This window comes from Pelobates fuscus, chromosome 12 (assembly GCF_036172605.1).
Source record: "Pelobates fuscus isolate aPelFus1 chromosome 12, aPelFus1.pri, whole genome shotgun sequence".
Taxonomy (NCBI): domain Eukaryota; kingdom Metazoa; phylum Chordata; class Amphibia; order Anura; family Pelobatidae; genus Pelobates; species Pelobates fuscus.
Genome location: NC_086328.1, coordinates 133,808,232 through 133,834,168, shown reverse-complemented (window position 1 = coordinate 133,834,168; position 25,937 = coordinate 133,808,232). Strand labels below are relative to the sequence as shown.

Here is a 25,937-nt window from a genome sequence, read left to right as displayed (position 1 = left end):
GCTGTACTCTCAGGCATGCACAAAAGTACAGGACTAACATCTATAGAGGATCCTGCAAGACTACAGGAGCCTTCACAGATTACATCTTACGATGAGCAAGACTATGAATGAATTTCACAGCCGTCACTGTGATGACTGCTGAATTTGGACAAAAGTTGATGGCTGAGTACTTTGTCTTATGATATCTTTGGAAGTCCATATTAGTGTGTCGTATACATTATATGTTTATGAACTACTCATGAATGTGGCTAGTCACTTACTAAAAAAAATAATCTACACAGAAAAATTCCAAAACTCTCCATGAAGAAGATGCACCCTCAAACCCCTTAACACCTCATACCAGTAGAACACTTATTTGTAAAGAAACCCAAGGTATCTTTATTAGGCAAGACAGGATATTTGTAACTCTTGGTCGGAAGCATTGATGAAAGGGAAGGAAAGAAAGATCTAAGCTTGATGTCCAATAAATTACCATGAATTTCAACATACTTTAACAGGGGGTTAATGCCATGCGTGTAGCCCCCCACAAATGCCTTATAAACTAAACACATAGGTGCCGGAGCATAAAAAATATAAATTGATATAGATTATATTTTTCTTAAAACATATTGGCTAATTTTATGTTTTTATGTAAGCTTTTCAAATGATTTAATATTTTTGGATAAACTTTTATAATTGTTTTATTATTTAGAAAAATGTTTTAATGCTTTTTACATATTGAAATATTTTTTATAGTTTTATTTATTTTTATGTATATTATATTTTTTGATATTCAAATATGTTGAAAAAAATATTTTAAAAGCTTATTCAAAATATGTAATCAAGGCCATTTTTTATTATCTACAGTGAAATCATAAAATATACAGTCAGGATTTAGAGTACGAAAACATCAATTCTTGTATGCCTCTAGAGATGGGCTTTTAGCAAGACAAGTCATAATCTGCATTTCTCCCTTTTCCATCTTACAGAGTGAAGTAAATACTGTCGCGTCTCTGGGCCTATTTTTTAAAGATGGTATAAAACGTATCGATTACATCTTAGTGTATAAAAAATCAAGTGTACAAGTTGAAAAACGCAGCACCTTCGAAAAAAACCTTCGAGCTGAAGGCTTGATGTTAGAAAGAGAAGTAAGTGTATTCTTGATTGTTACTTTCAGGTAAAAACCTGGCTTGATAACATATTGCTGTTGGAAATATTTAACATGCATGGGCCAAAAAGCACATCAATTAGTTCTATATAACTAATAATTTTATTTATTTAAACATCAACATTTTCCACAGATGTCTACTACATCTGTATATCTTAAATATGTACAAATGTTTGACACACAGACACAAATAGATACCTAGATACAGAGAGAGAGACAGCTATATAACAGTATTATTGGAAAATAATCCCATAAAAAAGATCTGGAGACAATATAAGAAACCACAAGACAGAATTTAAGGTCAAGTGGTTTATAAATGTCTCCAGAAACCTGAGATGACATTATTCTACCCTGATACAAGCTTCACCGTGCCTTCTATATTACAAGATATTTTGAAACTATTGTGTTAGGGTTAGATTTAAGGTCATGGGTTGTATTAGGTTTATTGTGTTATTATTATTATTATTATTATTATTATTATTATGTTATTTATATAGCGCCATCAAATTCCGCAGTGCTTTACAATGGGTGGACGAACAGACATGTAGTTGTAACCAGACAAGTTGGACACACAGGAACAGAGGGGTTGAGGGCCCTGCTCAATGAGCTTACATGCTAGAGGGAATGGGGTAAAATGACACAAAAAGGTAAGGATAGTATTAGACTAGTGACAGTTGCAGAAGAGGAATCAGTCGGGAGCTATTAACAGTTTAATTGATACGCTTTTATGAAGAAGTGGGTTTTTAATGATTTTTTGAAGGAGTGGAGACTGGGTGAGCATCTAATGGAGGAGGGAAGCGAATTCCACAGGAACGGTGCAGCCCTCGAGAAATCTTGAAGGCGAGCATCAGAGGTGGGAGTACGGACAGAAGATAGACTTAAGTCTTCAGCAGATCGTAAGGGCCTAGACGGGACATACTTGTGTATAAGGGAGGATAGATAGGTGGGAGCAGCATTATGTAACGATTTGAAAGCAAGAACCAGAATTTTAAATAGAGCTTTATATTTTATAGGAAGCCAATGTAGGGACTGACAGAAGGGTGAGGCATGGGAGGTGCTTAGGGTAGTGTAAGGGTTAAAGGGACTCATTGAAGTGGTCTGAGTGCAATGTCCCATCACCCTTAACCCTGAGCATGTAATTATTGCAGTTTTTAATAAACTGCCATAATTACCTGCTAGGGTTAACTCCACCTTTAGTGGCTTTCTAGGGGGAGCGCGAGGGAGGCACCTTAGAAACCTATAGTGCCAGGATAATGGCTTTGTTTTACTGGCACTATAGAATCCCTTTAAGTCTTTGAAGTTAGGAAAGCATTGGGACACCCAGATTACACTCCCAGATATTTCAGGGTGAAAGTGTAAAATTAATGGAAATTCAAAGTAAATTCAGAGTTAATGTCAATTTTATGCCAAAATTGTTGACATAAAACCATTGCTGACTTAAAGATTATTCCAGTTTGGGAATTGGGAATTCACTCTGAATTCACTTTGCATCCACTTTAAATTACCAACAATTCTTTTGTTGGTTAATAATACTAATATATTAAAATAGTGAAATATTATAGAGAGAGAGACAGCTACATATTATAATCCACTGTTTTGTGAATAGAGTGCTATTTGAAGAAAAGTTCTGCTTTGCCTTTTAGATGACACATATTTTAAAGTGTTGACATAATAGATACAAACCCTCTGAATAGCAAATGAGATTTGTAACATTTCCGTGGGAGTTTTAAGATGAAGTCTAGGAGACCCTTCATAAAATAAATTGCTCGTATCACTGGGAACATTCTGTCACCTCTCTGTCAATGAAGTGTTACATTAATTTCTGTTCTAGTGTTTATTAAGTGCTATTCAAAACAGATAAAGGTCACTGTGCCCTATGCCAAGGACAATTCTAATATATACTGTTGTGAAATTTAGCAGTCACTACAATAAAGATGATAAAATGAAAGTTAAATGTATAAGACTTTTTCTTTATGGGAAACTTTAAATGCCTGAAAATAATTTAGGATTTATTTAATATTTAATATATATTTATCTAAGATATATATATATATATATATATATATATATATATATATATATATATATATATATATATATACTTCCTACATGAGCAAAATATAAAAAACATTTAAAAAAAATAGATATAGAAAAAAAATTAAATAAACATATAAGCAGCATATAGGAACCCAAGAGTCCTGGGACAACTCCAGTCTATAAAGTCCATAGTACAGAATCCTCATCCTGTAATCCTTAACTTGGTAAAAGCAAAACAATAAGAAATTCAAAATCAGTGGACCATCTGTGTGGAGGGGTTTCAAATCCAAATCCATACACCAAGTCCAAACTCTCCAGGCTGATCTGTAATTTAGTTTAGCAACTGGTGCACAAAACCCTGAGAGGAAGAGCTCAGATGATTCTGAAAATTGGTCGTCAACGACTGAAGCCTGAAACTATCGAGGCGATTAAGGGTAACTGCTTTCCTGAACAAGAGGATGAATGATCTCTTGAGGATCTTGTAGTACATGAGACCAGTTTGGAAATAGGCAAGGAAAACCTAAAATCATCTCCAGAAGATGCAGAAACCAGGGCTGAGTTGGCTAAAATTGAGAGATCAATACCATTTTGCTTGATAGGTTGAAGGAAGCATAGTGTCTTGCTTTCAACCAATAAAATGAATTTACTTCTGCGACCTCTGGGCCCAGAACTGATTCACTGTGTGATCATCTAGATGGAATTTGGAGTCATGGGGAAAACTACTAACTCATTCTGCTTAACAAAGATGTTTAATCCTCTATGAATTAAATCAGGGATTAAGTACTTGAAGGGATTGGAGTACCTTAATACATTAAGGTATTCTTACAAATTTGAAATGTCTAAAAATCATCATTACAAAATATAGGCTATGAATTTTTCAGAATTGTAATCTTGTGTTTTAATGGTTTCTTGGTCAATTTCAGATTCCTTGCTGACATATATAAGGAGTCTGGTTAGACTGTTAGAGAATAGAGATGTCGCGAACATAACATTTTCTGTTCGCGAATGGCGAACCGGGCGAACTGCCATAGACTTCAATAGGCAGGCGAATTTTAAAACCCACAGGGACTCTTTCTGGCCACAATAGTGATGGAAAAGTTGTTTAAGGGGACTAACACCTGGACTGTGGCATGCCGGAGGGGGATCCATGGCAAAACTCCCATGGAAAATTACATAGTTGATGCAGAGTCTGGTTTTAATCCATAAAGGGCATAAATCACCTAACATTCCTAAATTGTTTGGAATAACGTGCTTTAAAACATCAGGTATGATGTTGTATCGATCAGGTAGTGTAAGGGTTACGCCCGCTTCACAGTGACAGACCAAACTCCCCGTTTAACGCACCGCAAACAACCGCAAACAGTCCATTTGCACAACCGCAAACTCCACATTTGCACAAGGTTGGATACCAAGCTAGCCATGTCCTGTTCCTTGTCCTCACTGATGTAATTGAAGGTCTCTTCCTCCACCCAGCCACGTACAACACCAAGCCCTCTGGGACGCCTGCTGTGTTTGGTCTTCCACCTCCTCAAAGCCACCTTCCTCCTCTGACTCCTCTTCTTCAGACTCCTCTCTCTGCGTTGCCTCTCTCTGCGTTATTATAAGGTGTGTTAAGTAGTACTATTCCTATCAGTTTAATCCCTGTTACGGGGGACGTGTATATGGCATCGATTTTAGGAACCGGGAGATGGAAAAAGATGCATGGTTGGTCCTCCTACTTCAAATTTGGGGCACTGCGCGTGTAATCTAATGTGCGTGTGTGTTAAGTAGTACTATTCTTATCAGTTTAATCCCTGTTACGTCCCCCTCATCAGGCTTTTTTTAGTCGAATGTATCACCCACTGTCAGTCCCTTCGGGATCCATCCCTCATTCATCTTAATAAAGGTGAGGTAATCTAGACTTTTTTGACCTAGGCGACTTCTCTTCTCAGTGACTATACCTCCTGCTGCACTGAAGGTCCTTTCTGACAGGACACTTGAAGTGGGGCAGGCCAGAAGTTCTATCGCAAATTGGGATAGCTCAGGCCACAGGTCAAGCCTGCACACCCAGTAGTCAAGGGGTTCATCGCTCCTCAGAGTGTCGATATCTGCAGTTAAGCAGAGGTAGTCTGCTACCTGTTGGTCGAGTCGTTCTCTGAGGGTGGACCCCGAAGGGCTGTGGCGATGTGTAGGACTTAAAAAGCGCTGCATGTCCTCCATCAACAACACGTCTGTAGAGCGTCCTGTCCTTGCCGGCGTGGTCGTGGGGGGAGGAGGATTACTTTCATCTCTTCCTCTGTTAGATTCCCGTTGTGCTGTGACATCACCCTTATACGTTGTGTAAAGCATACTTTTAATTTATTTTGGAACTGCTGCATCCTTTCCGACTTGCGGTAATTCAGTAACATTTCAGGCACTTTCTGCTTATACCAGGGGTCTAGAAGCGTGGACACCCAGTACAGGTCGTTCTCCTTCAGCCTTTTTATATGAGGGTCCCTCAACAGGCACGACAGCATGAAAGACCCCATTTGCACAAGGTTGGATGCCGAGCTACTCATGTCCCATTCCTCGTCCTCAGTGATCTCCCCCCAGCCACGTACAACACCACGGGTACCAGATAGGTGACAACAAGCATCCTGGGATGCCTGTTGTGGTTGGTTTTCCTTCTCCTCCTCAAAGCCACATTCCTCCTCTGACTCCTCTTCCTCACAATCCTCTTCCAGCGTTGCTGCAGGTCCAGCAAGCGATGCTGATAAGGCTGTTTCTGGTGGTGATGGTGACCACAACTCTTCCTCTTCCTCTTCACGCTCATCTGTGGCCTGATCCAGCACTCTTTGCAGGGCACGCTCCAGGAAGAAAACAAATGGTATGATTTCACTGATGGTGCCTTCGGTGCGACTGACTAGGTTTGTCACCTCCTCAAAAGGATGCATGAGCCTGCAGGCATTGCGCATGAGCGTCCAGTAACGTGGCAAAAAAATTCCCAGCTCTGCAGAGGCTGTCCTAGCACCCCGGTCATACAAATAGTCGTTAACGGCTTTTTCTCATTGGAGCAGGCAGTCGAACATTAGGAGTGTTGAATTCCAACGTGTCAGGCTGTCGCAAATCAAGCAGCTCACTAGCATGTTGTTTCGCCGCTGGCTATCTGAAAAGTGCGCCATGTAGGAATGCCTGAAATGGCCACACAACTTCCTGGCCTGCTTCAGGACGTCCTGTAAGCCTGGGTACTTATGCACAAAGCGTTGTACGATCAGATTGCACACATGTGCCATGCACGGCACATGTGTCAACTTGCCCAAATTCAATGCTGCCAAAAAAAATTCTTCCGTTGTCACAAACCACTTTGCTGATCTCCAGTTGGTGTGGAGTCAGCCACTGATCCACCTGTGCGTTCAGGGCGGACAGGAGTGCTGGTCCGGTGTGACTCTTTGCTTTCAGGCAAGTCAACCCCAAGACGGCTTGACACTGATGTGGAATAGTACCTGGGGAGCTGGGAGGGTGCCGTTGATGTGGAGCAAGACGCAGCAGCAGAAGAGGACTCAGCCGAGGAGGTTATGGAAGAGGATGGAGAAGGAGGAGTAGAGGAGGTGGCAGCAGGCCTGCCTGCAAGTCGTGGTGGTGTCACCAACTCCTCTGCAGAGCCACGCATTCCATGCTTGGCAGCCGTCAGCAGGTTTACACAATGCGCAGTGTTGGTCATATACCTGCCCTGAACATGCTTTGCAGACCAGGTATCAGTGGTCAGATGGACCCTTGCCCCAACACTGTGTGCCAGACATGCCATTACTTCCTTTTGCACAATCGAGTACAGGTTGGGGATTGCCTTTTGTGCAAAGAAATTTCTGCCGGGTACCTTCCACTGCGGTGTCCCAATAGCTACAAATTTTTTGAACGCCTCAGACTCCACCAGCTTGTATGGTAAAAGCTGGCGGGCTAAGAGATCAGACAAGCCAGCTGTCAGATGCCGGGGAAGGGGGTGACTTTGTGACATATTCTTATGCTCAAACATGTCCTTGACAGACACCTGACTGTGGGCAGATGAGCAGGAACTGCTCAAGGCGAGAGACGGAGTGGCGGATGGTTGAGAATGGGCAAGGAGGACAGCAGTGGTTGACGTGGCTGAAGATGCTGGACCAGGAGGAGGATGGCGGCTTTGAGTTTGTGTGCTGCTTGTACTCATGTGTTGATCCCATAGGTGTTTGTGATGTGCGATCATGTGCCTACGCAAAGCAGTTGTACCTAGGTGGGTGTTGGACTTCCCACGACTCAGTTTCTTTTGGCACAGGTTGCAAATGGCATCACTGTTGTCAGAGGCAGACACAAAAAAATGCCACACTGCTGAGCTCTGCAATGACGGCATTCTGGTGGTGGCAACAGCATGCGTTGATTGGCGTGTTGTCTGGCTGACCCCAGGTGCCGATGCATGCTGTCTGACTGTGCCACTAGCTCCTTGCGATGACCTCCCCCTTCTTCCAACTCATCTCCTCCTCCTCTCGGTCTCCCCATCTGAACTTTCCTCCTGTTCTTCTTCTCTTCTCTTTTCGAGTTTAGCGTACGTGGCCTCTGAACACTGGGCATTATTGTAGGGCCAAAGGGAATCACAGCACCACGATCACGACGGCCCCTGCGGGGTGGCCTGCCTCTGCCTGTCATTTTTTTTCGATTAGTTGTACTATGCGTGCAAGCTACTGTGACAACAGATATGAGTGGCACTGTGCACTGGCAGAGTAGACGCTGTAGGCCTGACACACACGCTTGCAGACAACTAACTGCTATTCAATCTATTACAGTCAAAATTGTATATTTTTTTTAAATGTACACTACTGTCACACCAGATATGAGTTGCACTGGTGTGACACTGTGCCCTGGCAGGCCCTGAAACGCACACATTTGAAGGAAACTGAGTGCTATTATATTACAGACAAAAAAGTTTTTGTTTTTTTTAAATGCTAGCTATCGTGACACCAGATATGAGTGGTGGCACTGGGCATGTGGGCACAGTATACGCTGTGAGCCTGACACACACGCTGGCAGGCAGGCAACTGCAATTAGATTACACAGAAAAAAAAAAAAAAGCAGACTGATGTTCTAGCCCTACAAAGGGATTTTTGGGTGCTGTCCTTACAGCAGAGATCAGATGAGTCCTTCAGGACTGTAGTGGACACTGAATACACTAGCCTAGCTATCGATTTCCCTATTAAATCAGCAGCAGCTACACTGTCCCTCCTCTCACTAAGAATGCAGCTTCCGAAGGAATCTAAAATGGATGCTGCCCAGGAGGTGGGAGGGTCTGGGAGGGAGGGTCTGCTGCTGATTGGCTGGAATGTGTCTGCTGACTGTGAGGTACAGGGTCAAAGTTTACTCAATGATGACGAATAAGGGGCGGACCGAACATTGCATATGTTCGCCCGCCGTGGCGAACGCGAACAAGCTATGTTCGCCAGGAACTATTCGCCAGCGAACTATTCGGGACATCTCTATTAGAGAAGTCTTAATTCTGGATTTTGCTTCTTGGGGGGGAAGAGGTTCTGTTGTGTAGTACTTTAGCACACCTTCTATTACTTAGTTTAAAAATATAAGTATTTTTGTTGCGCAGTACAAATTTCATAGTTACTGACAAATTGACAGGACATTAGATGGTAGCAAATAATGAAATATATGCGCAGAAAGCTAGCATCCATTAAAAAAAAGTATCTAACTGATTAGCATCACAAAGCAATCTGTGCATTTTAAATAATAAAGAAAAACTGCAAATAAAGTGTTTAATAATGCGCAATAACATAAAATATATTGATTGGTCATATAGTAGATCATACTAGCTTTTAAAGAGTGGTATCAACCCTTAGAGAGGTCTCATGGTATGCGGGTTAATGATTTTAAACCATACTTTCAAGGCATCAAGTTATATAGGATCAAATGATGTAGTAATGGCCATTAGTGGGGCCAACATGGCACATAATGTAATGAATCAACCTATGCCCAGGCTAAGTAAAAGTTATCACCTCTGCGAAGACCAGCTGCAAGAGCAAAGCATCGGAAATCAGAGCAATCTTCATGCCAGCCTCAGGCCTATGAGTGAGCCTGCATCATATCTCCCTGGACCCAGTATCAGTATTTTCTCGAGTCCATCTCCACAGTGGGGTCATACAGGGACCTAGGAAGCAGACGACTGTGTCTCGTCAAATCCTCCTACCGATCTTCTGCATTATTGGGTAGTGCAAAGGGGGCATGCCCAATGTGGCTCTCAGCCTAGGAGGGCACAAAGGTGGGCAGGCTCTATGGAAAATGGCTGCTTTGTCCATCACAGGTCTCTGAGACTTTCCATTGCCTTGATATCTAGTCTCTAGTCTATAGCCAAGCAGTAAGTTGTTAGCTGTACTTGGATCATTAGCTGAGTCAGCCAAGCCCAAACTGAGCACAGATACAATTAAACCTAGCCAGGATATCACTTGTTTGTGGAAATCATTGCTCAATAAGGCATTATTCATTAAAAGATATTAAGCATTAACAAGGGTTGGAGTAACCCTTTAAGATTGCAGTGTGTTCAAGCATGGGTAGTGTCCTGAGTGAAATCCGACCTATCGCCAGCCCAAGTGGATAATGGTGTCGCCATTGTGTTCTCTGACTTTAAAGTTGCTAATTTGTTCAGGTGGTGGTCATGTTCATTTTGATCATATTTGCTTTCTGTCCTAATGCAGCCAGCAGTGACCAACAATGACATCATGTTCATCAAAATACATTGCCCGTGGGATACTTTATGCAAGTACGCAGAGAGGATGAATATCAGAATGCCATTTAGGTATGTTAACTATGTTTCATTTTGGTCTTGAATACTTTTTCACTTATAGGAGCCTACACCCCTGCCCTCAAAGGTCTCTCACAAGGTGTGAATCACTCTGGAAACATATGTGTCCCATGATCTCCTAGATAATGGAGGAAAATGTATAAAAATCATAATTTTTTTGTGCTCTAACCATGGACTTAAAGAAGAGCTAGAAAGGATGTGGAAAGTGAAGGCAGTAGTAGCCCCAGTTGTGCTAGGAGCATTAGGGGCTGTGACTCCCAAGTTGGGTGTAGTGACTTCAACAGATTCCAGGTGGGACATCCAAGATCGCTGTCCAGAAGAGTGCAGTTCTAGGAACAGCTAAGATAGTGCAAAGAACCCTCAAACTCCAAAGTCTCTAGTGGAGGACCCGTGAATGAGAAATACACACCACATAGGAGGGGTGAGAAAAATATATGGTTTCTATCATGATTGCCTTAGTTTTATAACTTTGCACCACTTTTTGAATCATGACACTCTGAAGCACCCCCTCCTTTGTATATTTATAGGTGCTAGTTGGTGCCATGACTTTATGCTGTACTACATCTGGCCCTTTCATACACACTTAGTCTTTCACCCAATAAATTATTTACTTTGTTATTCGGTATATCTGTATCACATTGTCACACTAGTCATCAGTCATTGTGTACATCGCATGCCTGTTTCATGATGGTTCTTTTCAAGGTATTGTTGGATGTTTCACCACAAACAAATGTTGATATGTCAAGAATTACAGATAAATTAAATAGTTTTTGCCTCCTAACTTACCTATTATAGTAAGACAAAAAAGGAAAAGTATTGCTATGGAAACAGAATTGTGTCATAATACATGCTAATAATGAAAATTTAACTGTTACACTTTAACCTGTTGGTATAAATGTTCTGAAGATTTCCTTATCTCATAACGCAGATTGCCTTTAAAAAAAAATAAAAAAAAATTAATATGTATTTTGAGGCATGCAGAGTGTCTGTTGCCTTGCGAGTGCCTTGGACCCAGTTCCAGCATTGGTTATGCCCTTGTTTAATGCCACAATGTGCTAACTATATTCTTGCTATATATTTATATCTCATAAGTCACTACCAGACCTTTAAAGCTGTGTCGTTGGTGGGAAAATCGATTGTACTCTTGTAAAGGCAAGGAAGTGCCATTCCTTCAATTAAGCTCAAGTTTAATTGTATAAAAATGTTAAAGGAACACTCCAAACATCATAACAATAAGACTGTAGTAGTTATGGTGCAAATAGTGCCCTGGTGCCCCCTTATTGTAAGTAGTCACAAAACCTTAGAACAGTGTGAGTTATTTCCTGGTGTTTGATGGGCAATGCTTCCCACCTCCTCTCAGCTGCCCTAAGAACATTAAGGCCCTGCGTTAGCTGATAGCTCTCAGTCAATAAGCTAACCCATGTACCAAGAAACGTAGCTCAGACAAAGAGCTTCTGGCTCTCTAGAATGGTTTGACTATTTATAATTGGGGCGTGCAAGGACACTCCTGGTACCATAACCATAACATACTCATGTAGTGGTTATGGTGATTGAAATGTTCCATTAAAGAAGAAGAATTTGTCACTGAGCTATAGTAGTTATTGTACATACAAAGCCCCTTTATAAAATACCACCGTGCAGATTTAGGGAATACTAAATGTGTGACTTGGGATACAGTTAGAATTGGGCTGTAATCCCCATGCGGCCTTGTAATCTCTGGTGGGTTAATATTCAATTGCACTAGATATGGACCTCCCATGTTTGATTTGTTTTTATGTGTGCTGATGGAGATTAAAGGTCTCTGGACATTTTGTTATATACGAGATTCATCAATACTTGTAATAGTTAAACAATGTTTAGCCATCCTCGTAAATACAATTACACAGCCACATTTTGCAGGATGCTGGTCCATCCAGCACTTACAAGATACCTTCAAATGAAGCACAAAAGAGAAATGTGTGCTGAAACTAAAGATCTGTTTTTATATTCACATCTCCCCCCAGTGGCCACATCCAGAATTGCATATGTATACAAATAGCTGGGACTGGACCTAAAATGTAAGGTCATGAAACCTTCAGTACACAATATTTGTAAATCATATATATCAGATAGACAAGAAAATGACAAAAGATTGCATTCAAAACAAAACAGTGGATTTTAATGATTTTAAAGTGGAACAGTCAAACCGTGACTATAACTGAGGTGTTTTGTTCAGATCAACTATCTTAGCCTGAATTACACAGTTTACTAGAATTGGATATTTAATGGATGGGGACTAGTGATCTTTCAAAATGCTTCAAAAACAAGCATTCTCATTAAAAGTGCAAATGATGCATAATTAAGTTTCTCGAATTTATCATATGACATCTCACTGATAAGATGATTAATTAATACAGCTATCTGGAATAGTGGAATCATTTCTGCAATGGAATTATTTGCAAAAAATGCACAAAATGTAAGATTCTATTTCGCATCTTAGGTGTTGAGAAAGCAGTTAGTAGGATAATAAAGTTATTTTCAGTGACTTTTTTTGGCTGTATAACATTTTATGTTTCATACATCCATGTATGTACCACTTCAATATTATTAATACTGCTTTTACTAGTACCCTTTTATAGTATTAGCATAGTCATACATTTTATTCTCTAATTGCATAAAAACGTGGCTAAACACAATACTTTTTTCAGTGCTGCACGAGCCCGGTCATGGCTGGTCATGCCCCTTTCTGCCTTCATGTCTGAGATGTTCAATTTAGACAATCTCAGCCAATCCAATGCTTTCCCATAGGAATTGGAGGCTTTTATGCATGAGCGGCAAAACACCATACTACACCAATCAGCCTTTCCTTATAGAGAATAAATGCATGAATAAATAAATCAATGCATCTCTATGGGGAGCATTTAGCTCCTTCACGTGGTGCATGGGGATGCTGAATGTCAGTGCTGCATATTATGCAGCACTGTACCAGGAAGCACCTCTAGTGGTTGTCTGAGTGACTGCCACAAGAGGTGTTATTAGCCAGTAATGTAATCAATATGTTTTCTCTTAAAAGGCAGTGTTTACTTAAAAAAACCTACAGGGACTGACTATACACACCAAAACAACTACATTAAGCTGTATACTACAGTACGCTATAGTTGATCTGATCACTATAGTGTCCATGTAAGCTAAAGTTTATAACTATAGTTTATAGCAGAAAAGAGTTTATAGCAGAAAAGACTAGAGCAGTGGGGACTGAAGTTTTGTTCTACATTGACTTGGGGTCCTACTTTTGGCCACCACTGTGATAGAGCCTTCCAATTGCCTTTATCTAGATAGAGGAGATAAGTGTGTGGTAAAATGAATTAGACTCTCTCTTTATGTGTTATCATAAACTACCAACCAGCCAGTTATTTTTTTCTTTATTGTTTGTAAATTATTGTACTTAATATACCGTATATACTCGAGTATAAGCCAACTCGAATATAAGCCGAGGCCCCTAATTTTACCCCAAAAACTGGGAAAACTTATTGACTCGAGTATAAGACTAGGGTAGGAAATGCAGCAGCTACTGGTAAATTTCTAAATAAAATTAGATCCTAAAAAAATTATATTAATTGAATATTTATTTACAGTGTTTGTATATAATGAATGCAGTGTGTGTGTATGAATGCAGTGTGTGTGTATGAGTGCAGTGTGTGTGTATGAGTGCAGTGTGTGTATGAGTGCAGTGTGTGTGTATGAGTGCAGTGTGTGTGTATGAGTGCAGTGTGTGTATGAATGCAGTGTGTGTATGAGTGCAGTGTGTGTGTATGAGTTTAGTGTGTGTGTATGAATGCAGTGTGTGTGTATGTGTGTTGCAGAGCCTTGGTGGGGGGTGGGCATTTTTATTATTTTTTTTATTATTATTTTAATATTTTTTTTGTTTTATTAATATTTTTTTATTATTATTATTTTTTATTTTATTATTTTTAATATTATTTTATTATTTTATTTTATTATTATTTTTTTTTTTCGTCCCCCCTCCCTGCTTGATACATGGCAGGGAGGGGGGCTCTCACTCCCAGGTGGTCCAGTGGATGTGTAGTAGGGGGCTGGCAGAGCTCTTACTTACCTCTCCTGCAGCTCCTGTCAGCTCCCTCCTCCTCCGCGCCGGTCCGTTCAGCACCTCTGTCAGCTCACAGTGTAAGTCTCGCGGCCGCACTATGACCCCGCGGCTCTCGCAAGACTTACACTGGGAGCTGACAGAGGTGCTGAACGGGCCGGCGCGGAGGAGAAGGGAGCTGACAGGAGCTGCAGGAGAGGTAAGCGCTCGCTGCCAGCCCCCTGTCTGTATTATGGCAATGTAAATTGCCATAATACAGACATTGACTCGAGTATAAGACGAGTTGGGTTTTTTCAGCACAAAAAATGTACCGAAAAACTCGGCTTATACTCGAGTATACACGGGAAGTAATATTAGCTGGATATTATGATCGTTATCTTCTGGAATTTATCTTGGAAAATGTGACAGAATATTGTAGGTTTCAAACCGAGCAATAAACGAAGCAACATTTCAGCTTAAAGGCAATTGTTGCCCATAGTTTTAATATATTATGGTATCTAGGAGTCCTAATAAACAAATACATGCTGATACATGATCAATTTCAAATAGTGTTTGTATAGTGAACACCTGGTCCACTGTTTTCTATATATTTACCTTTGTGGTCGCAATTTCAATACGATATTCTACATAACAGATTGAGAGCTTCTAAATTGTATTTACTCCCTCTGTAACATCATGCTGTTATCTTATCTACAGCCTTCTTCATATTTTCAATATAAAATAAGGTGCACATATGTCTGAATTGTGATTTTTCTTTTTAAGTTGGTCTACATATTTACTTTGTTGTCCTATAGTACATTGTGCACCCCCTTTTTTTAAAGCTGTGTATCAGGGGTTTGCAAAGTTTCAAAGAGTTCAGTAGCCAAACAGATGTATTTTGGAGAAAGTTTGTTCCTTTTCCTGATTGTTTTTAGACCCCAAGGAATAAGTACTGGGAGTTCATAAACTTCTGAATAAAATATAAAGAACAATTAGGAGAATGTGAGAAAGTTGTAAATTTTTTATGGCTCCCGGACTCCTGCGACTTTGCCCTGCTGCATAGGGAATGTTAATGTCAAGTGCAGTTTTTGTATTTCCTCTTTAATCTTAGAGTTTCTATGACACATTGAGTCCGTAATGTTTCTTGTAGCACCCCACCCAAGGTCTACAGACACTGTTTACGCATAAATACTTGATGTTGAAGGAACCAATAATGATTTGTTCACTTTACAATTTGTAGTTGACTTGTGCTATTCTTGCAGGAAAAAATGTTATTACACTGATTGGAGGAGCAAAACCACAGGCAGGTTGGTGGGTGATACAATTTTTATTTTGTCAGATACCCATCCTGCAAACCAATTCAAACCCTTTGCCGGCAGTTGTAAATTTATGCAAAAATACTCCGTCTTGGTTTGTTCAGAGATTAAAATGCTGTTATAACATTGTCAAAACCATAACATTTAACATGATTTTAGCAAAAATATCTGAAATCGGTCTAATATCCTCCAGGGACCCCGTTCCTCCTACCTTACATCTAAGGTAGATCATCTATATAATAATTGTCATATATGGGCAGGGTAGGGTATCTTCCAGATCCCCAGACAAAAATAGCACCAAATCAAAACTAAAGTCATTGTAGGCAAAAGTTTGAGATTTTTTGCACCTATTCAGTTACCACAACGTTTGCAGTTTAGTATATCGATATAACTTTGCTGTAGTACAAGTGGCTAATATATTATACAGTGATTAACTCACCTATATTTTACCAAGAGTTTCAATGTATAATTAGGCTTCAAAAATATTTAATTTATATTTTCAGAAGCTCTAATCATTGAGCATGTCAGCTGCTAATTCTCCTAAAGGCCTATCCAATCCACATTTAGCTGCAATGGAAAGAACCAATCTAAAGTGTAAGTCAAGAATAAGGCTCTTGTATTGCTTTAAAGGGTTACTCTAACCCAAACACTGTGTTGTATAAAATATAGAAACATAGAGTATGTAGGAGTAACCCACTTCGTAAGGTGGTTCGCACCTTTAAAAAAAACTTAACAAATGTAAATAATATTATCAGAACATTCTAAAACAGATTTATACATTACTCTGGGAACAATAAATTCAAGCATTACAACAGCTTTTTCTTGAATATACCTCAAATCCACCCAAAATATTATTTTTTAATTATGTTAAATCATGCTATTATTTTTACCGAACAAAGCTTGGATTTTTAAGATGTTTAAAAATATCATGTAGAATAAAATGTGACTTCTAGTAACTGCTTAGTCCACATTACAAAGCAGCCACTAAATACCACAGAATATGGACAAACAATGTGATTATGTGGATAAACACATTTTCGAACATCCAGGCTTAGCAGTTTAATTATACCATTGCAAGGATGCAGTTTTACAACAGTTGGAGATATAACTGTTGACTAATGGCTACTGTTGGGTTACATAAAATTACTGTATTTACATTTATTTTATGATAAAATAAATTAGATTTTTGTTTTTTCTGTCTCTACTAAAGTTCAACATTCCCTAGCTACAATTTGCATGAACCAGAATTCGGAGATGTTGAGCCTTAGTAGGACCAAATTAAGTCCTCGGTTTTTAGTGAGGAGTTTACATTTCTAACCATCAAAATTTGACTTTAGTTTTTCTATAAGGAAGGATAGTTCTTATACATGTATAATGTATAAATTTACAACTGCTTTTAACCGTTACCCAATAATGCTTGTGCCTGCTTATTTAGCATATGCTAGAATGCATAGTATACCTGCCTTGTAGAATGCATTAACATAATTTTATCCATGCACAACTGAATCATTCAAACCATAAACAAATGCTTTCAATGCCTTATGATTTATTGAGGTCTTTTTGGAATGCCTTGCTTTGAAAGATAATAACTGTATGTGAATTGTAACTACTGTTCATTTTAAGGTTAACTGTCCTAAATGGAATTCCAAACAGATGAGGACCTCCAAAAAAAAAAAAATATTTTCTGGGTATCTATCCTGGGGGGAAAGTGTTAAATACAGGGGCACATTATATTGGTTTCCATAGGGATTGTTCCTTATTTGACACATTTAAAAATATATTGTCTTTTTTAACTTTGATACTTATGGCCTATACTTTCTTAACCATTTTCTTACAGGATAGACTGGCACAGATGAAACTGATAAAGCATAACCTCAAAATGATTTATAAAATACACATATATTGAATAAACATCTTTTTTATCATTTCATGGGTTAAAACAAAAAGACAAGCAAAAAAGCGACCACATGAGTTCGAGTATTTTCAATAATATATGACTTAATATGTACCTTCTTACTATGGATTAGGCTCTGCCGTGTTGCTATCTCCCCATATATGGACAAAGGCAGGTTGCAATTGGGCGCATGCGTTAAACAGAACTAATAAGGCAAACTAATACAAATGAAAAACATGTAAGGTGATTTGCGCACACAGAAAAGAAGTCTTGGTTTACCTTACAATCAATATCTCTTTGGTAATAAACAGGTTTATTTTGCCTATATCAAATCATTTTAAAAACACAAATAGTGTAACCAGTACATATAAGGGTATATGTATGTAAGGATATTTAATAAAACTCACGATTTTCAGAGCCCATTAAAAGTTGGCTCGGTATGTATGGCGCTTTTCACCTCATCAGAGAGATATTGGGTGGAATTTCCAATAGTTGCCCTCAGGAACTCGGCACTGCTACAACACAGAGTTCAGAGTAAGTATTAAAAGATGAGTATTTATTTACAAGTAGTTAAAAAACAAAGAGAAATAGCAAAACATGTTTCAACCATTAAAGGAACTCCTCAGGTGCATGTATCTTTTAGACTGAGCATGTATGGCTTTATATGTGCCATAAAGTTGGTCAAATAATTAGAAAATGTATTAAACATATATACAGAAACTTCCCACAGCCAAATATGGTCCGGACCGGATGTATATCACCATCCCAAATATGGCGGCACATCCGTTCTCGGGCATAGCTTCTTTTCCCACCCCAAGATGTCCAAAAAGTACATATAGCCTCCTCTTTCTGTTCCGGAAGGTTTGCTGCTGTGTCACTTTCTGTGACGTGTATCCGGTGGTGAGCATTGGTCCATAGTACCTCCATTCAGCGAACTTCCACTACGTCACTTCCTGTGACATGTACTTCATGATGCTGGTAATCAGGTGGTTTCTTTAGTGGGAGTAGTTGATAGTTTCGTATTGGTGGGATTGGTTCAAAAACAAATAGTTCTATTTCCACCAGTCTATCTGATTATCAAAACATATGCTGCCGTATTTTTTTGTTTATTACTGAGTCTGAGCCCATCCCAAATCTTAAGAATTTTGTACCCTGCACCTGGGGTTAAAGTAGAGAGCGATTTGTTTGGCTCTCCCTTTTTACTAGGTCGGCCATTGGTGATCTGTGTGCTATTTGGGATTTCCACCCATACGAATTTTGTACATTGTTTAATTACATCATGGTTTATTGGGGATCATGGAGATCGCCTTCTCAATTCCTTGCACATTGGGTAGGACTTGACAAATAAAAAAAACAATCTTCAAGTCCCCTTTGACTTTATAGGGGAACCGAGACATAATGAACCCTTCAATGTAATAGTTTTTTCTAACCTTGGCTTGATTTTAGTATTTTTGGACAAGCATTTCAATAATTTAATATTTTTTGATTTACTATTTAGAAAAGTGTTTTCATATTTTCGTATTATTAATATATTGATATTATTTTTTTAATCTATGAAATAGTTTTTGATATTCAAATATTATGAAAACAATGAATGCAATGGTTTATCCAGAAATATTAAATTATTCCAAAAGCTTGCTCAAAACTATCAAATCACGGCCATCGATAGCACCATGACTAAGAGCAGCAACGCAATATTCCCCGAATCCAGATTGTTTGTCCAGTAGTTAGCTCACATCTTTGTGAATAGGACCATGAGCAGTTTCAGAGGTTATCTTCATATCTATGTAAGTTGTTTGTTTTTTCCATGCGTGAATGGTCAATGTCTTACAGAAGATGTGGTAGCTAACTCGTGAGTACTGCAGCTGGTCTGTCTCAGAATCACAAATTTGATTTTCAGCATCTCAATTTTTCATATTTTTTTTGCTAAATTTAGTGCTACTAAGCTGAGTAGTAAAATATTTAGATCTAAACATATACACATAAACTAGCTAAATATAATGTATCACAAAAAATGGTTTCGGTATCTCAGATTACAATAAAAAATGTTTCTTAAAAAAAATGAATTTGGTTCTGTGTTTGCTAGCAAGAACTTATGCTTAAACTGTCATTAATCAATGTTCCAAGAGTCAGTCTAGTAATTATTTTATTTACTAATACTATTGAAGATTAAAGTGCTCTATTTAATAGCCAGTAGGGGTCTCCCTTACATCACCGTGAATATTGTAGTTTTATCCTGCGCAACTCTGTTTATTATTGTGTATGAGTATATACTGTAGATACAAAAAAAATCTGAAAATAGACACATTATAAAAAACTTTTAAAATCATCTATAATCTGTGTTTATTTTTTCATGTGATACTTTACTGTTAAGATTTAGAAATTGCTGTGTTTCCGTAAAACTAGACTTAACTTCATAATTTATAGTCACATGATCTCAAGGTCATGAGGTTTATGACTGTAGCGGTACTTACTCTTTCCAGGGGCCGGCCGGGGTCCTCTGTTCGAGCCGCGCGCGGTCCTGCTGCTGCACGAGTCGCGCGCGGCTCATCCGACGGCTGGAACAGGAAGGCGGGCAGTGACCACGAGAAGTGGTCGCCTGTCTTTAAGAGCGCGCCGCGGGTCTCGGGCGCGCTCTTAATGGGACAGTGGGAGCCTAATTTGGAAAAGGCCTCCCATTGGTCCCTGTCATCCCACACTCCCCATACACATACCTTTTGGGGGCGTGGATATGACAGGGGCCAATCAAAATAGGTGTTTAGTTATATATACTCACCTTTTTCCCTTAGTTCCTTGCCCTATCGTGGTTTCTGTTTCAGTTCCCTTTAGCGCTTGTTGTATTCAGTTGTGCTCCTTCGTACTTGAGCTTGTCTTTGTTTTCTGACTACGTTATCTCTTTATCCTTATCTGTTCTGTTTGCCGGCTTGCTGTTTTCTGTGTACCAGACCCCGGCTAGTCCTAGTTTACACTGTCTCTTTATGCCCTTGACCTCTGATCGTTCCTGACTCTGTACTTCTCCTATATACATCCAGTCCGGCCACTCTAAGGTCCGGTAGACGTATCTCCCCTCTGTGTTGTCTTCTGTTTAGCTGAATCCTGCGTGTTTGGGTATATTTTCGTTACATTACGATAGGGCCATGGACCCCGCAGATTTAGCTCAGCAGATGGCATCCCATGAGGCTAGATTTGTAGAGCAGGATCACCGCATGGATCAGATTGCCCAGGCTCTCTAGATGCTCTTATCTAGAACTATTCCAGCAACCACACCTAACCCTCCTACACCTCTTCTTCCTGAGGTATCTGTTTTGCCTAATACTTCGGCCCATTTAACACCTCCTCCTAGGTATGGAGGGGACTATAAGACATGCAGAGGTTTCATTATTCAAATAGAATTCCACTTTGAGATGTATCCACGTTCCTTTCCCACAGAGGTGGGATTCCTTATGCACCAACTGACCAATAAAGCACTTGAGTGTGCAAATCCTGGGAGGCTAATGGACCAATGGTGCATGATTTCAACAGTTTTCTTACGGCTTTTCGTAAAACGTTTGATACAACGAAAAGGTCAAAAAATGGCGCAAGAGCATTAATGAGAATTAAACAGGGTTCTAGGTCTGTGGCTGACTATGCTATTCAGTTTCGTACCCTTGCTTCACAGATAGATTGGACCAACAATGGGTTAACTACTGCATTCATGGAAGGTTTATCTGACACTATATTGGATGAGGTAGCAGCTATGGAGCTTCCTATTGCATTAGAGGACCTTATTGACTACCTCCTTGATATAGATAATAGGATTCGTGACAGGCTCTATACTAAGAACAGGAATAGACGTTTGGTTACACCTATTAACCCCAGAGTAGATAAACCTAAGGGTGTTAAAGTATCTGAGGAGGAGCCCATGCAATTAGGGGTTGCCAAACTCTCTGATACTGAAAAATTACATAGGAGAAGGGACGGACTCTGCCTATACTGTGGTAGGAGAGACCATATGGTAAAGGAATGTCCTTTGCTTCCGGAAAACTCTCACACATAAGACCTTATAGAGGACTGGCCTTGGGTGTGATATCTAAGTCTCCTAAATTGCCTCCTAACCGTTTGCTTCTCCCTGTTTCTTTACATATGGGAAAGAGTTGTATAGCTGAGCACATATACGCTCTGGTTGACTCTGGGGCAGGTGAAAATTTCATAGACTCTGGTTTTGTTAAGAAAAACAACATTCCCATCAGAGAGAATGAGATACCCTTGGCCGTTGAGGCCATAGATGGTAGACCATTAAGTTCTCCAGTTGTTACTCATGAAACTGTACCGTTACACATGTATACAGGGGTTTTACACTTTGAAACCATTCGGTTCCAGGTCATCACCTCTCCTTCTTCACACCTCGTGTTAGGGTGTACCCTTTATCTGTTCAAGAAAACCGTGTCATGGAGGAGTATATTAAGGAGTCACTAGAAAAGGGGTTTATTAGGAGATCCTCTTCTCTGGCTGGAGCGGGGATCTTCTTTGTATCGAAGAAAGAAGGTGATTTAAGACCGTGTATCGATTATAGAGGTCTAAATAAAATCACTATCAAAAATGCATACCCTATTTCGTTAATCACGGAATTATTCGACAGGCTCAAACATGCTACTGTATTCACTAAATTGGATCTTAGAGGTGCATACAATTTAATACGTATTAAGAAAGACCACGAATGGAAGACGGCATTCAACACTAGATCTGGCCATTACGAGTATACTGTTATGCCATTTGGTCTATGTAATGCCCCAGCAGTATTTCAAGAATTTATTAATGACGTCTTAAGAGACTTTATTCACACATTTGTAATTGTATACTTAGATGACATTAATATATTCTACAGATTTACACACTCATCACAGACATGTTACAACAGTTCTGAAGACCCTTCTTGTTAATGGTCTTTATTGTAAACTGGAAAAATATCTATTTGACCAATCCGAAGTCCAGTTTTTGGGGTATTTGATTTCCGCTAAAGATTTTCGTATGGATCCACAGAAGCTTTCTGCTGTCATAGAATGGCCTCTACCACAAGGTTTGAAAACCATTCAGCGTTTTCTTGGTTTCTCTAACTATTATAGACGTTTTATTAAAGGTTTTTCCTCTATTGTAGCGCCTATCACCCGTATGACAAAAAAGGATGGCAATGCTCGTGTCTGGCCTCCCGAGGCACTTCAGTCTTTTGAATTTCTTAAGACTACGTTCGCCTCTGCACCTATTTTACAGCATCCTGTCCCCTCACTGCCCTATATTCTTGAAGTGGATGCTTCCGATATCGGGGTACGTGCTGTCTTATCCCAAAGAGAGTCGCCTGAAAAGCCATTGCATCCTTGTGGCTTCTTTTCCAAACAAATGTCCAAAGCAGAAAAGAATTATGATGTGGGTAATCGCGAACTCCTTGCTATTATTTTAGCACTTAAAGAATGGAGACATTTGTTAGAAGGAACTAAGGATCCTATCCTCATATTTACGGATCACAAGAACCTATCCTACCTTAGTGAGGCTAAAATATTGTCTTCTAGGCAGGCTAGGTGGTCACTGTTTTTGTCTCATTTCAATTATATTATCACCTATAGGCCAGGTAATCGCAACACTAAAGCAGATGCTCTATCCAGACAGTTCGAAACTGCTGACAAACAGGAGATTGATGTCACTCCTGTCATTCCCCCAGACAGGATAATAGCTACTACTATTTTGTCTATTTCCTCGTCCCTCTTGCAGGCCATACAAGCGAAACAAAGCATGGCCCCTAGCGAGAGGCCTACTGATAAACTATTCGTTGATGTTCCCGAGAGACGGGAGATGCTGTCATTGTATCATTACACTAAGACTCCTGGACATCCTGGTATTTCCAAAACGGTGTCAGCTGTTTCTCGGTATTTCTGGTGGGATTCCTTACATAAGGATGTCACCGACTATATAGGTGCTTGTACTACTTGTGCCTGTATGAAATCTTCTCGTAGAGTTCCCTGTGGGCTGTTGCATCCGTTGCCTGTTCCCGAGAGACCTTGGTCTAACCTGTCCATGGATTTTATTGTTGAATTACCCCCTTCGAATGGTAACACAGTTATCCTAATGATAGTAGATCGGTTTTCCAAGATGGCCCACTTTGTGTCTCTTCGCAAGCTGCCCACGTCTAGGGAACTGGCACTTATCTTTGCTAGAGAGGTGTTTCGGTTACATGGCATTCCCGTATCTATTAGGGGTAGCCAATGTATTTTCAGGTTCTGGAAAGCCTTTTGTTCGGAAATGGGTATTACTCTCTCATTTTCTTCCGCATACCAACCCCAGTCTAACGGAGCTGCTGAACGTGCCAATCAATCTCTGGAGCAGTACCTTCGTTGTTTCGTATCCCACCATCAGAACAATTGGTCTGACCTTCTTCCTTGGGCTGAGTTTGCTCGGAATAACGCTACTCATGTTCTTCCGGCTGCTTTCTCTTCACAGGGTATGCCAGTTCTGGATTAGCATTTGGATGGTTTGCGTAATACTTGGGAGCAGGTTCAGCGTTCTTTGGTGGATTCCGCTGCTCGCCAGAAGGTAAAGGCTGACAAGCATCGCAGGGCGGCTCCTTCTTATGTCGTGGGGGACAGGGTTTTGCTTTCCACGCTAAATATTTGCCTCCGGGTGCCTTCTATGAAATTGGCTCCCTGCTTTATTGGTCCTTATCGTGTTTTGCATAAGGTTAATCCTGTTTCATATGCCTTGGATCTTCCTAAGAATCTGCATATTCCTAATGTCTTTCACACTTCGTTGTTGAAGCCTTACGTACGCAACCGCTATACCCGGCATACCCCTCCTCCCCCTCCTGTCTCTGTGGAGGGTCATGAGGAGTTTGAAGTTTCTGCCATTCATGAATCTCATTTTCTTAGAGGTCGACTTCAATACCTGGTGCATTGGAAGGGCTATGGGCCTGAGGAGCACAGTTGGATTTCCGCTGATGCTGTTCACGCACCTCGCCTTGTGCGTTCCTTCCATTCTCGTTTTCCTGCCAGGCCTGGCCCACCCCGCCCGGAGGGCGTGTCCTCGGGGGGGTACTGTAGCAGTACTTACCCTTTCCAGGGGCCGGCCGAGGGCCCTGCTCAATGAGCTTACATGCTAGAGGGAGTTGGGTAAAATGACACAAAAAGGTAAGGATAGTATTAGACTAGTGACAGTTGCAGAAGAGGAATCAGTCAGCAGCTATTAACAGTTTAATCGATATGTGTTGGGGTTAATTCAGCTATACACGAAACTCTCTTAGTTAGATGGATATTTTGCTAGAGCCACACCCTCTGTGATAGACAGGATCCCGGGAATCAGTCAAGAAGACAAGAGATGTGTTCTATAACCAATTCAAAGTTTATTATACAGTCATATGCATTTATACCCCACTCTCATGTCGGTGGGGGCCATGAGCATTAGTGACATAATTTGTTTTTCACAAGTTATAAACAGCTGTTTCTAGTTATAATCTTTCGCAATATAACGCAATACATATTTGATTAAAACCAGATATTTACAAAATACCGATATCTTGGACAATTAACAAGAACATTTCGAAATCAGTACTTTTCCCGTAACTAGGATTTTATATAAATCCTATTTCCGAGAATATGAGATAAAATGCCAAACTTAATCTTGGTTCAAATTAACCCTTATATGAACAGCTAGGATAGATATCAAAATGGATATTTGCACCTACAATTCCCCTCTTAGATCATATCATGATCTATCTTACGGTAAATATCCATGAGAGGCCTGCGGCAGAGAAACAAGAGGAGGTATATTCAGACGTGCTAATCATGTCTGCGGGACTTTTATTATTTCTTCACCTCGATTTCCCCCATTTGCTCTGTGCCATAGGTTTACCCTTAAAGAGGATTTCTTTTATGAAGAAGTGAGTTTTCAATGATTTTCTGAAGGAGTGGAGACTGGGTGAGCATCTAACGGAGGAGGGAAGTAAGTTCCACAGGAACGGTGCAGCCCTCAAGAAATCTTGAAGGCGAGCATCAGAGGTGGAAGTACGGACAGAAGATAGACTTAAGTCTTCAGCAGATCGTAAGGGCCTAGACGGGACATACTTGTGTATAAGGGAGGATAGATAGGTGGGAGCAGCATTATGTAGAGATTTGAAAGCAAGAACCAGAATTTTAAATTGAGCTCTATATTTTATAGGAAGCCAATGTAGGGTCTGACAGAATGGTGAGGTATGGGAGGTGCGGGTGGACAGGAAGATGAGCCTCGCCGACGCATTCATTATGGACTGTAACAGCGCAAGTTGGGAGCACGTAAGACCACTGAGACTACTTACAGTAGTCAAGGTGAGAAAGGACAGTGGAATGGACCAACACCTTAGTCGCATCTGGCGTTAAGTAGGGGTGAATGCGCGCAATGTTTTTGAGATTGAAATGACAGGATTTGGCGATTGATTGAACATGAGGCTTGAAGGAGAGGTAGGAGTCAAAGAGAACACCTAGGCAGCGAGCCTGCGTGGTGGAGCTGATGGTAGCACCTTTGACTTGGAGGGAGACAGACACAGGAGTAACAACACTAGAGGGAGGAAAGACCAGAATTTCAGTTTTGGTCAAGTTTAGTTTAAGGAAGTGGGCAGCCATCCAGTTAGAAACAGCAGAGAGGCAGTCAGAGACACTAGTCAAGAGGGACATGACATTGTCAACATGACAATGATCCCA

At 40.2% G+C, this 25,937-nt stretch overlaps 1 protein-coding gene across 2 annotated transcripts in view; it reads left to right on the top strand.

Moving 5' to 3' along the window:
• Positions 1–25,937, top strand: part of ANO3 (anoctamin 3) — a 349,289-nt gene that overhangs the window by 220,424 nt on the left and 102,928 nt on the right. Inside the window, exons 5-7 of one of the 2 annotated variants that reach the window (XM_063438287.1) lie at positions 969–1,127; positions 9,862–9,962; positions 15,294–15,338. In XM_063438287.1, coding sequence (XP_063294357.1) covers positions 969–1,127; positions 9,862–9,962; positions 15,294–15,338 — 305 coding nt within the window. The remainder of the gene's footprint in view (positions 1–968; positions 1,128–9,861; positions 9,963–15,293; positions 15,339–25,937) is intronic. The other variant, XM_063438288.1, reaches the window with a different exon arrangement.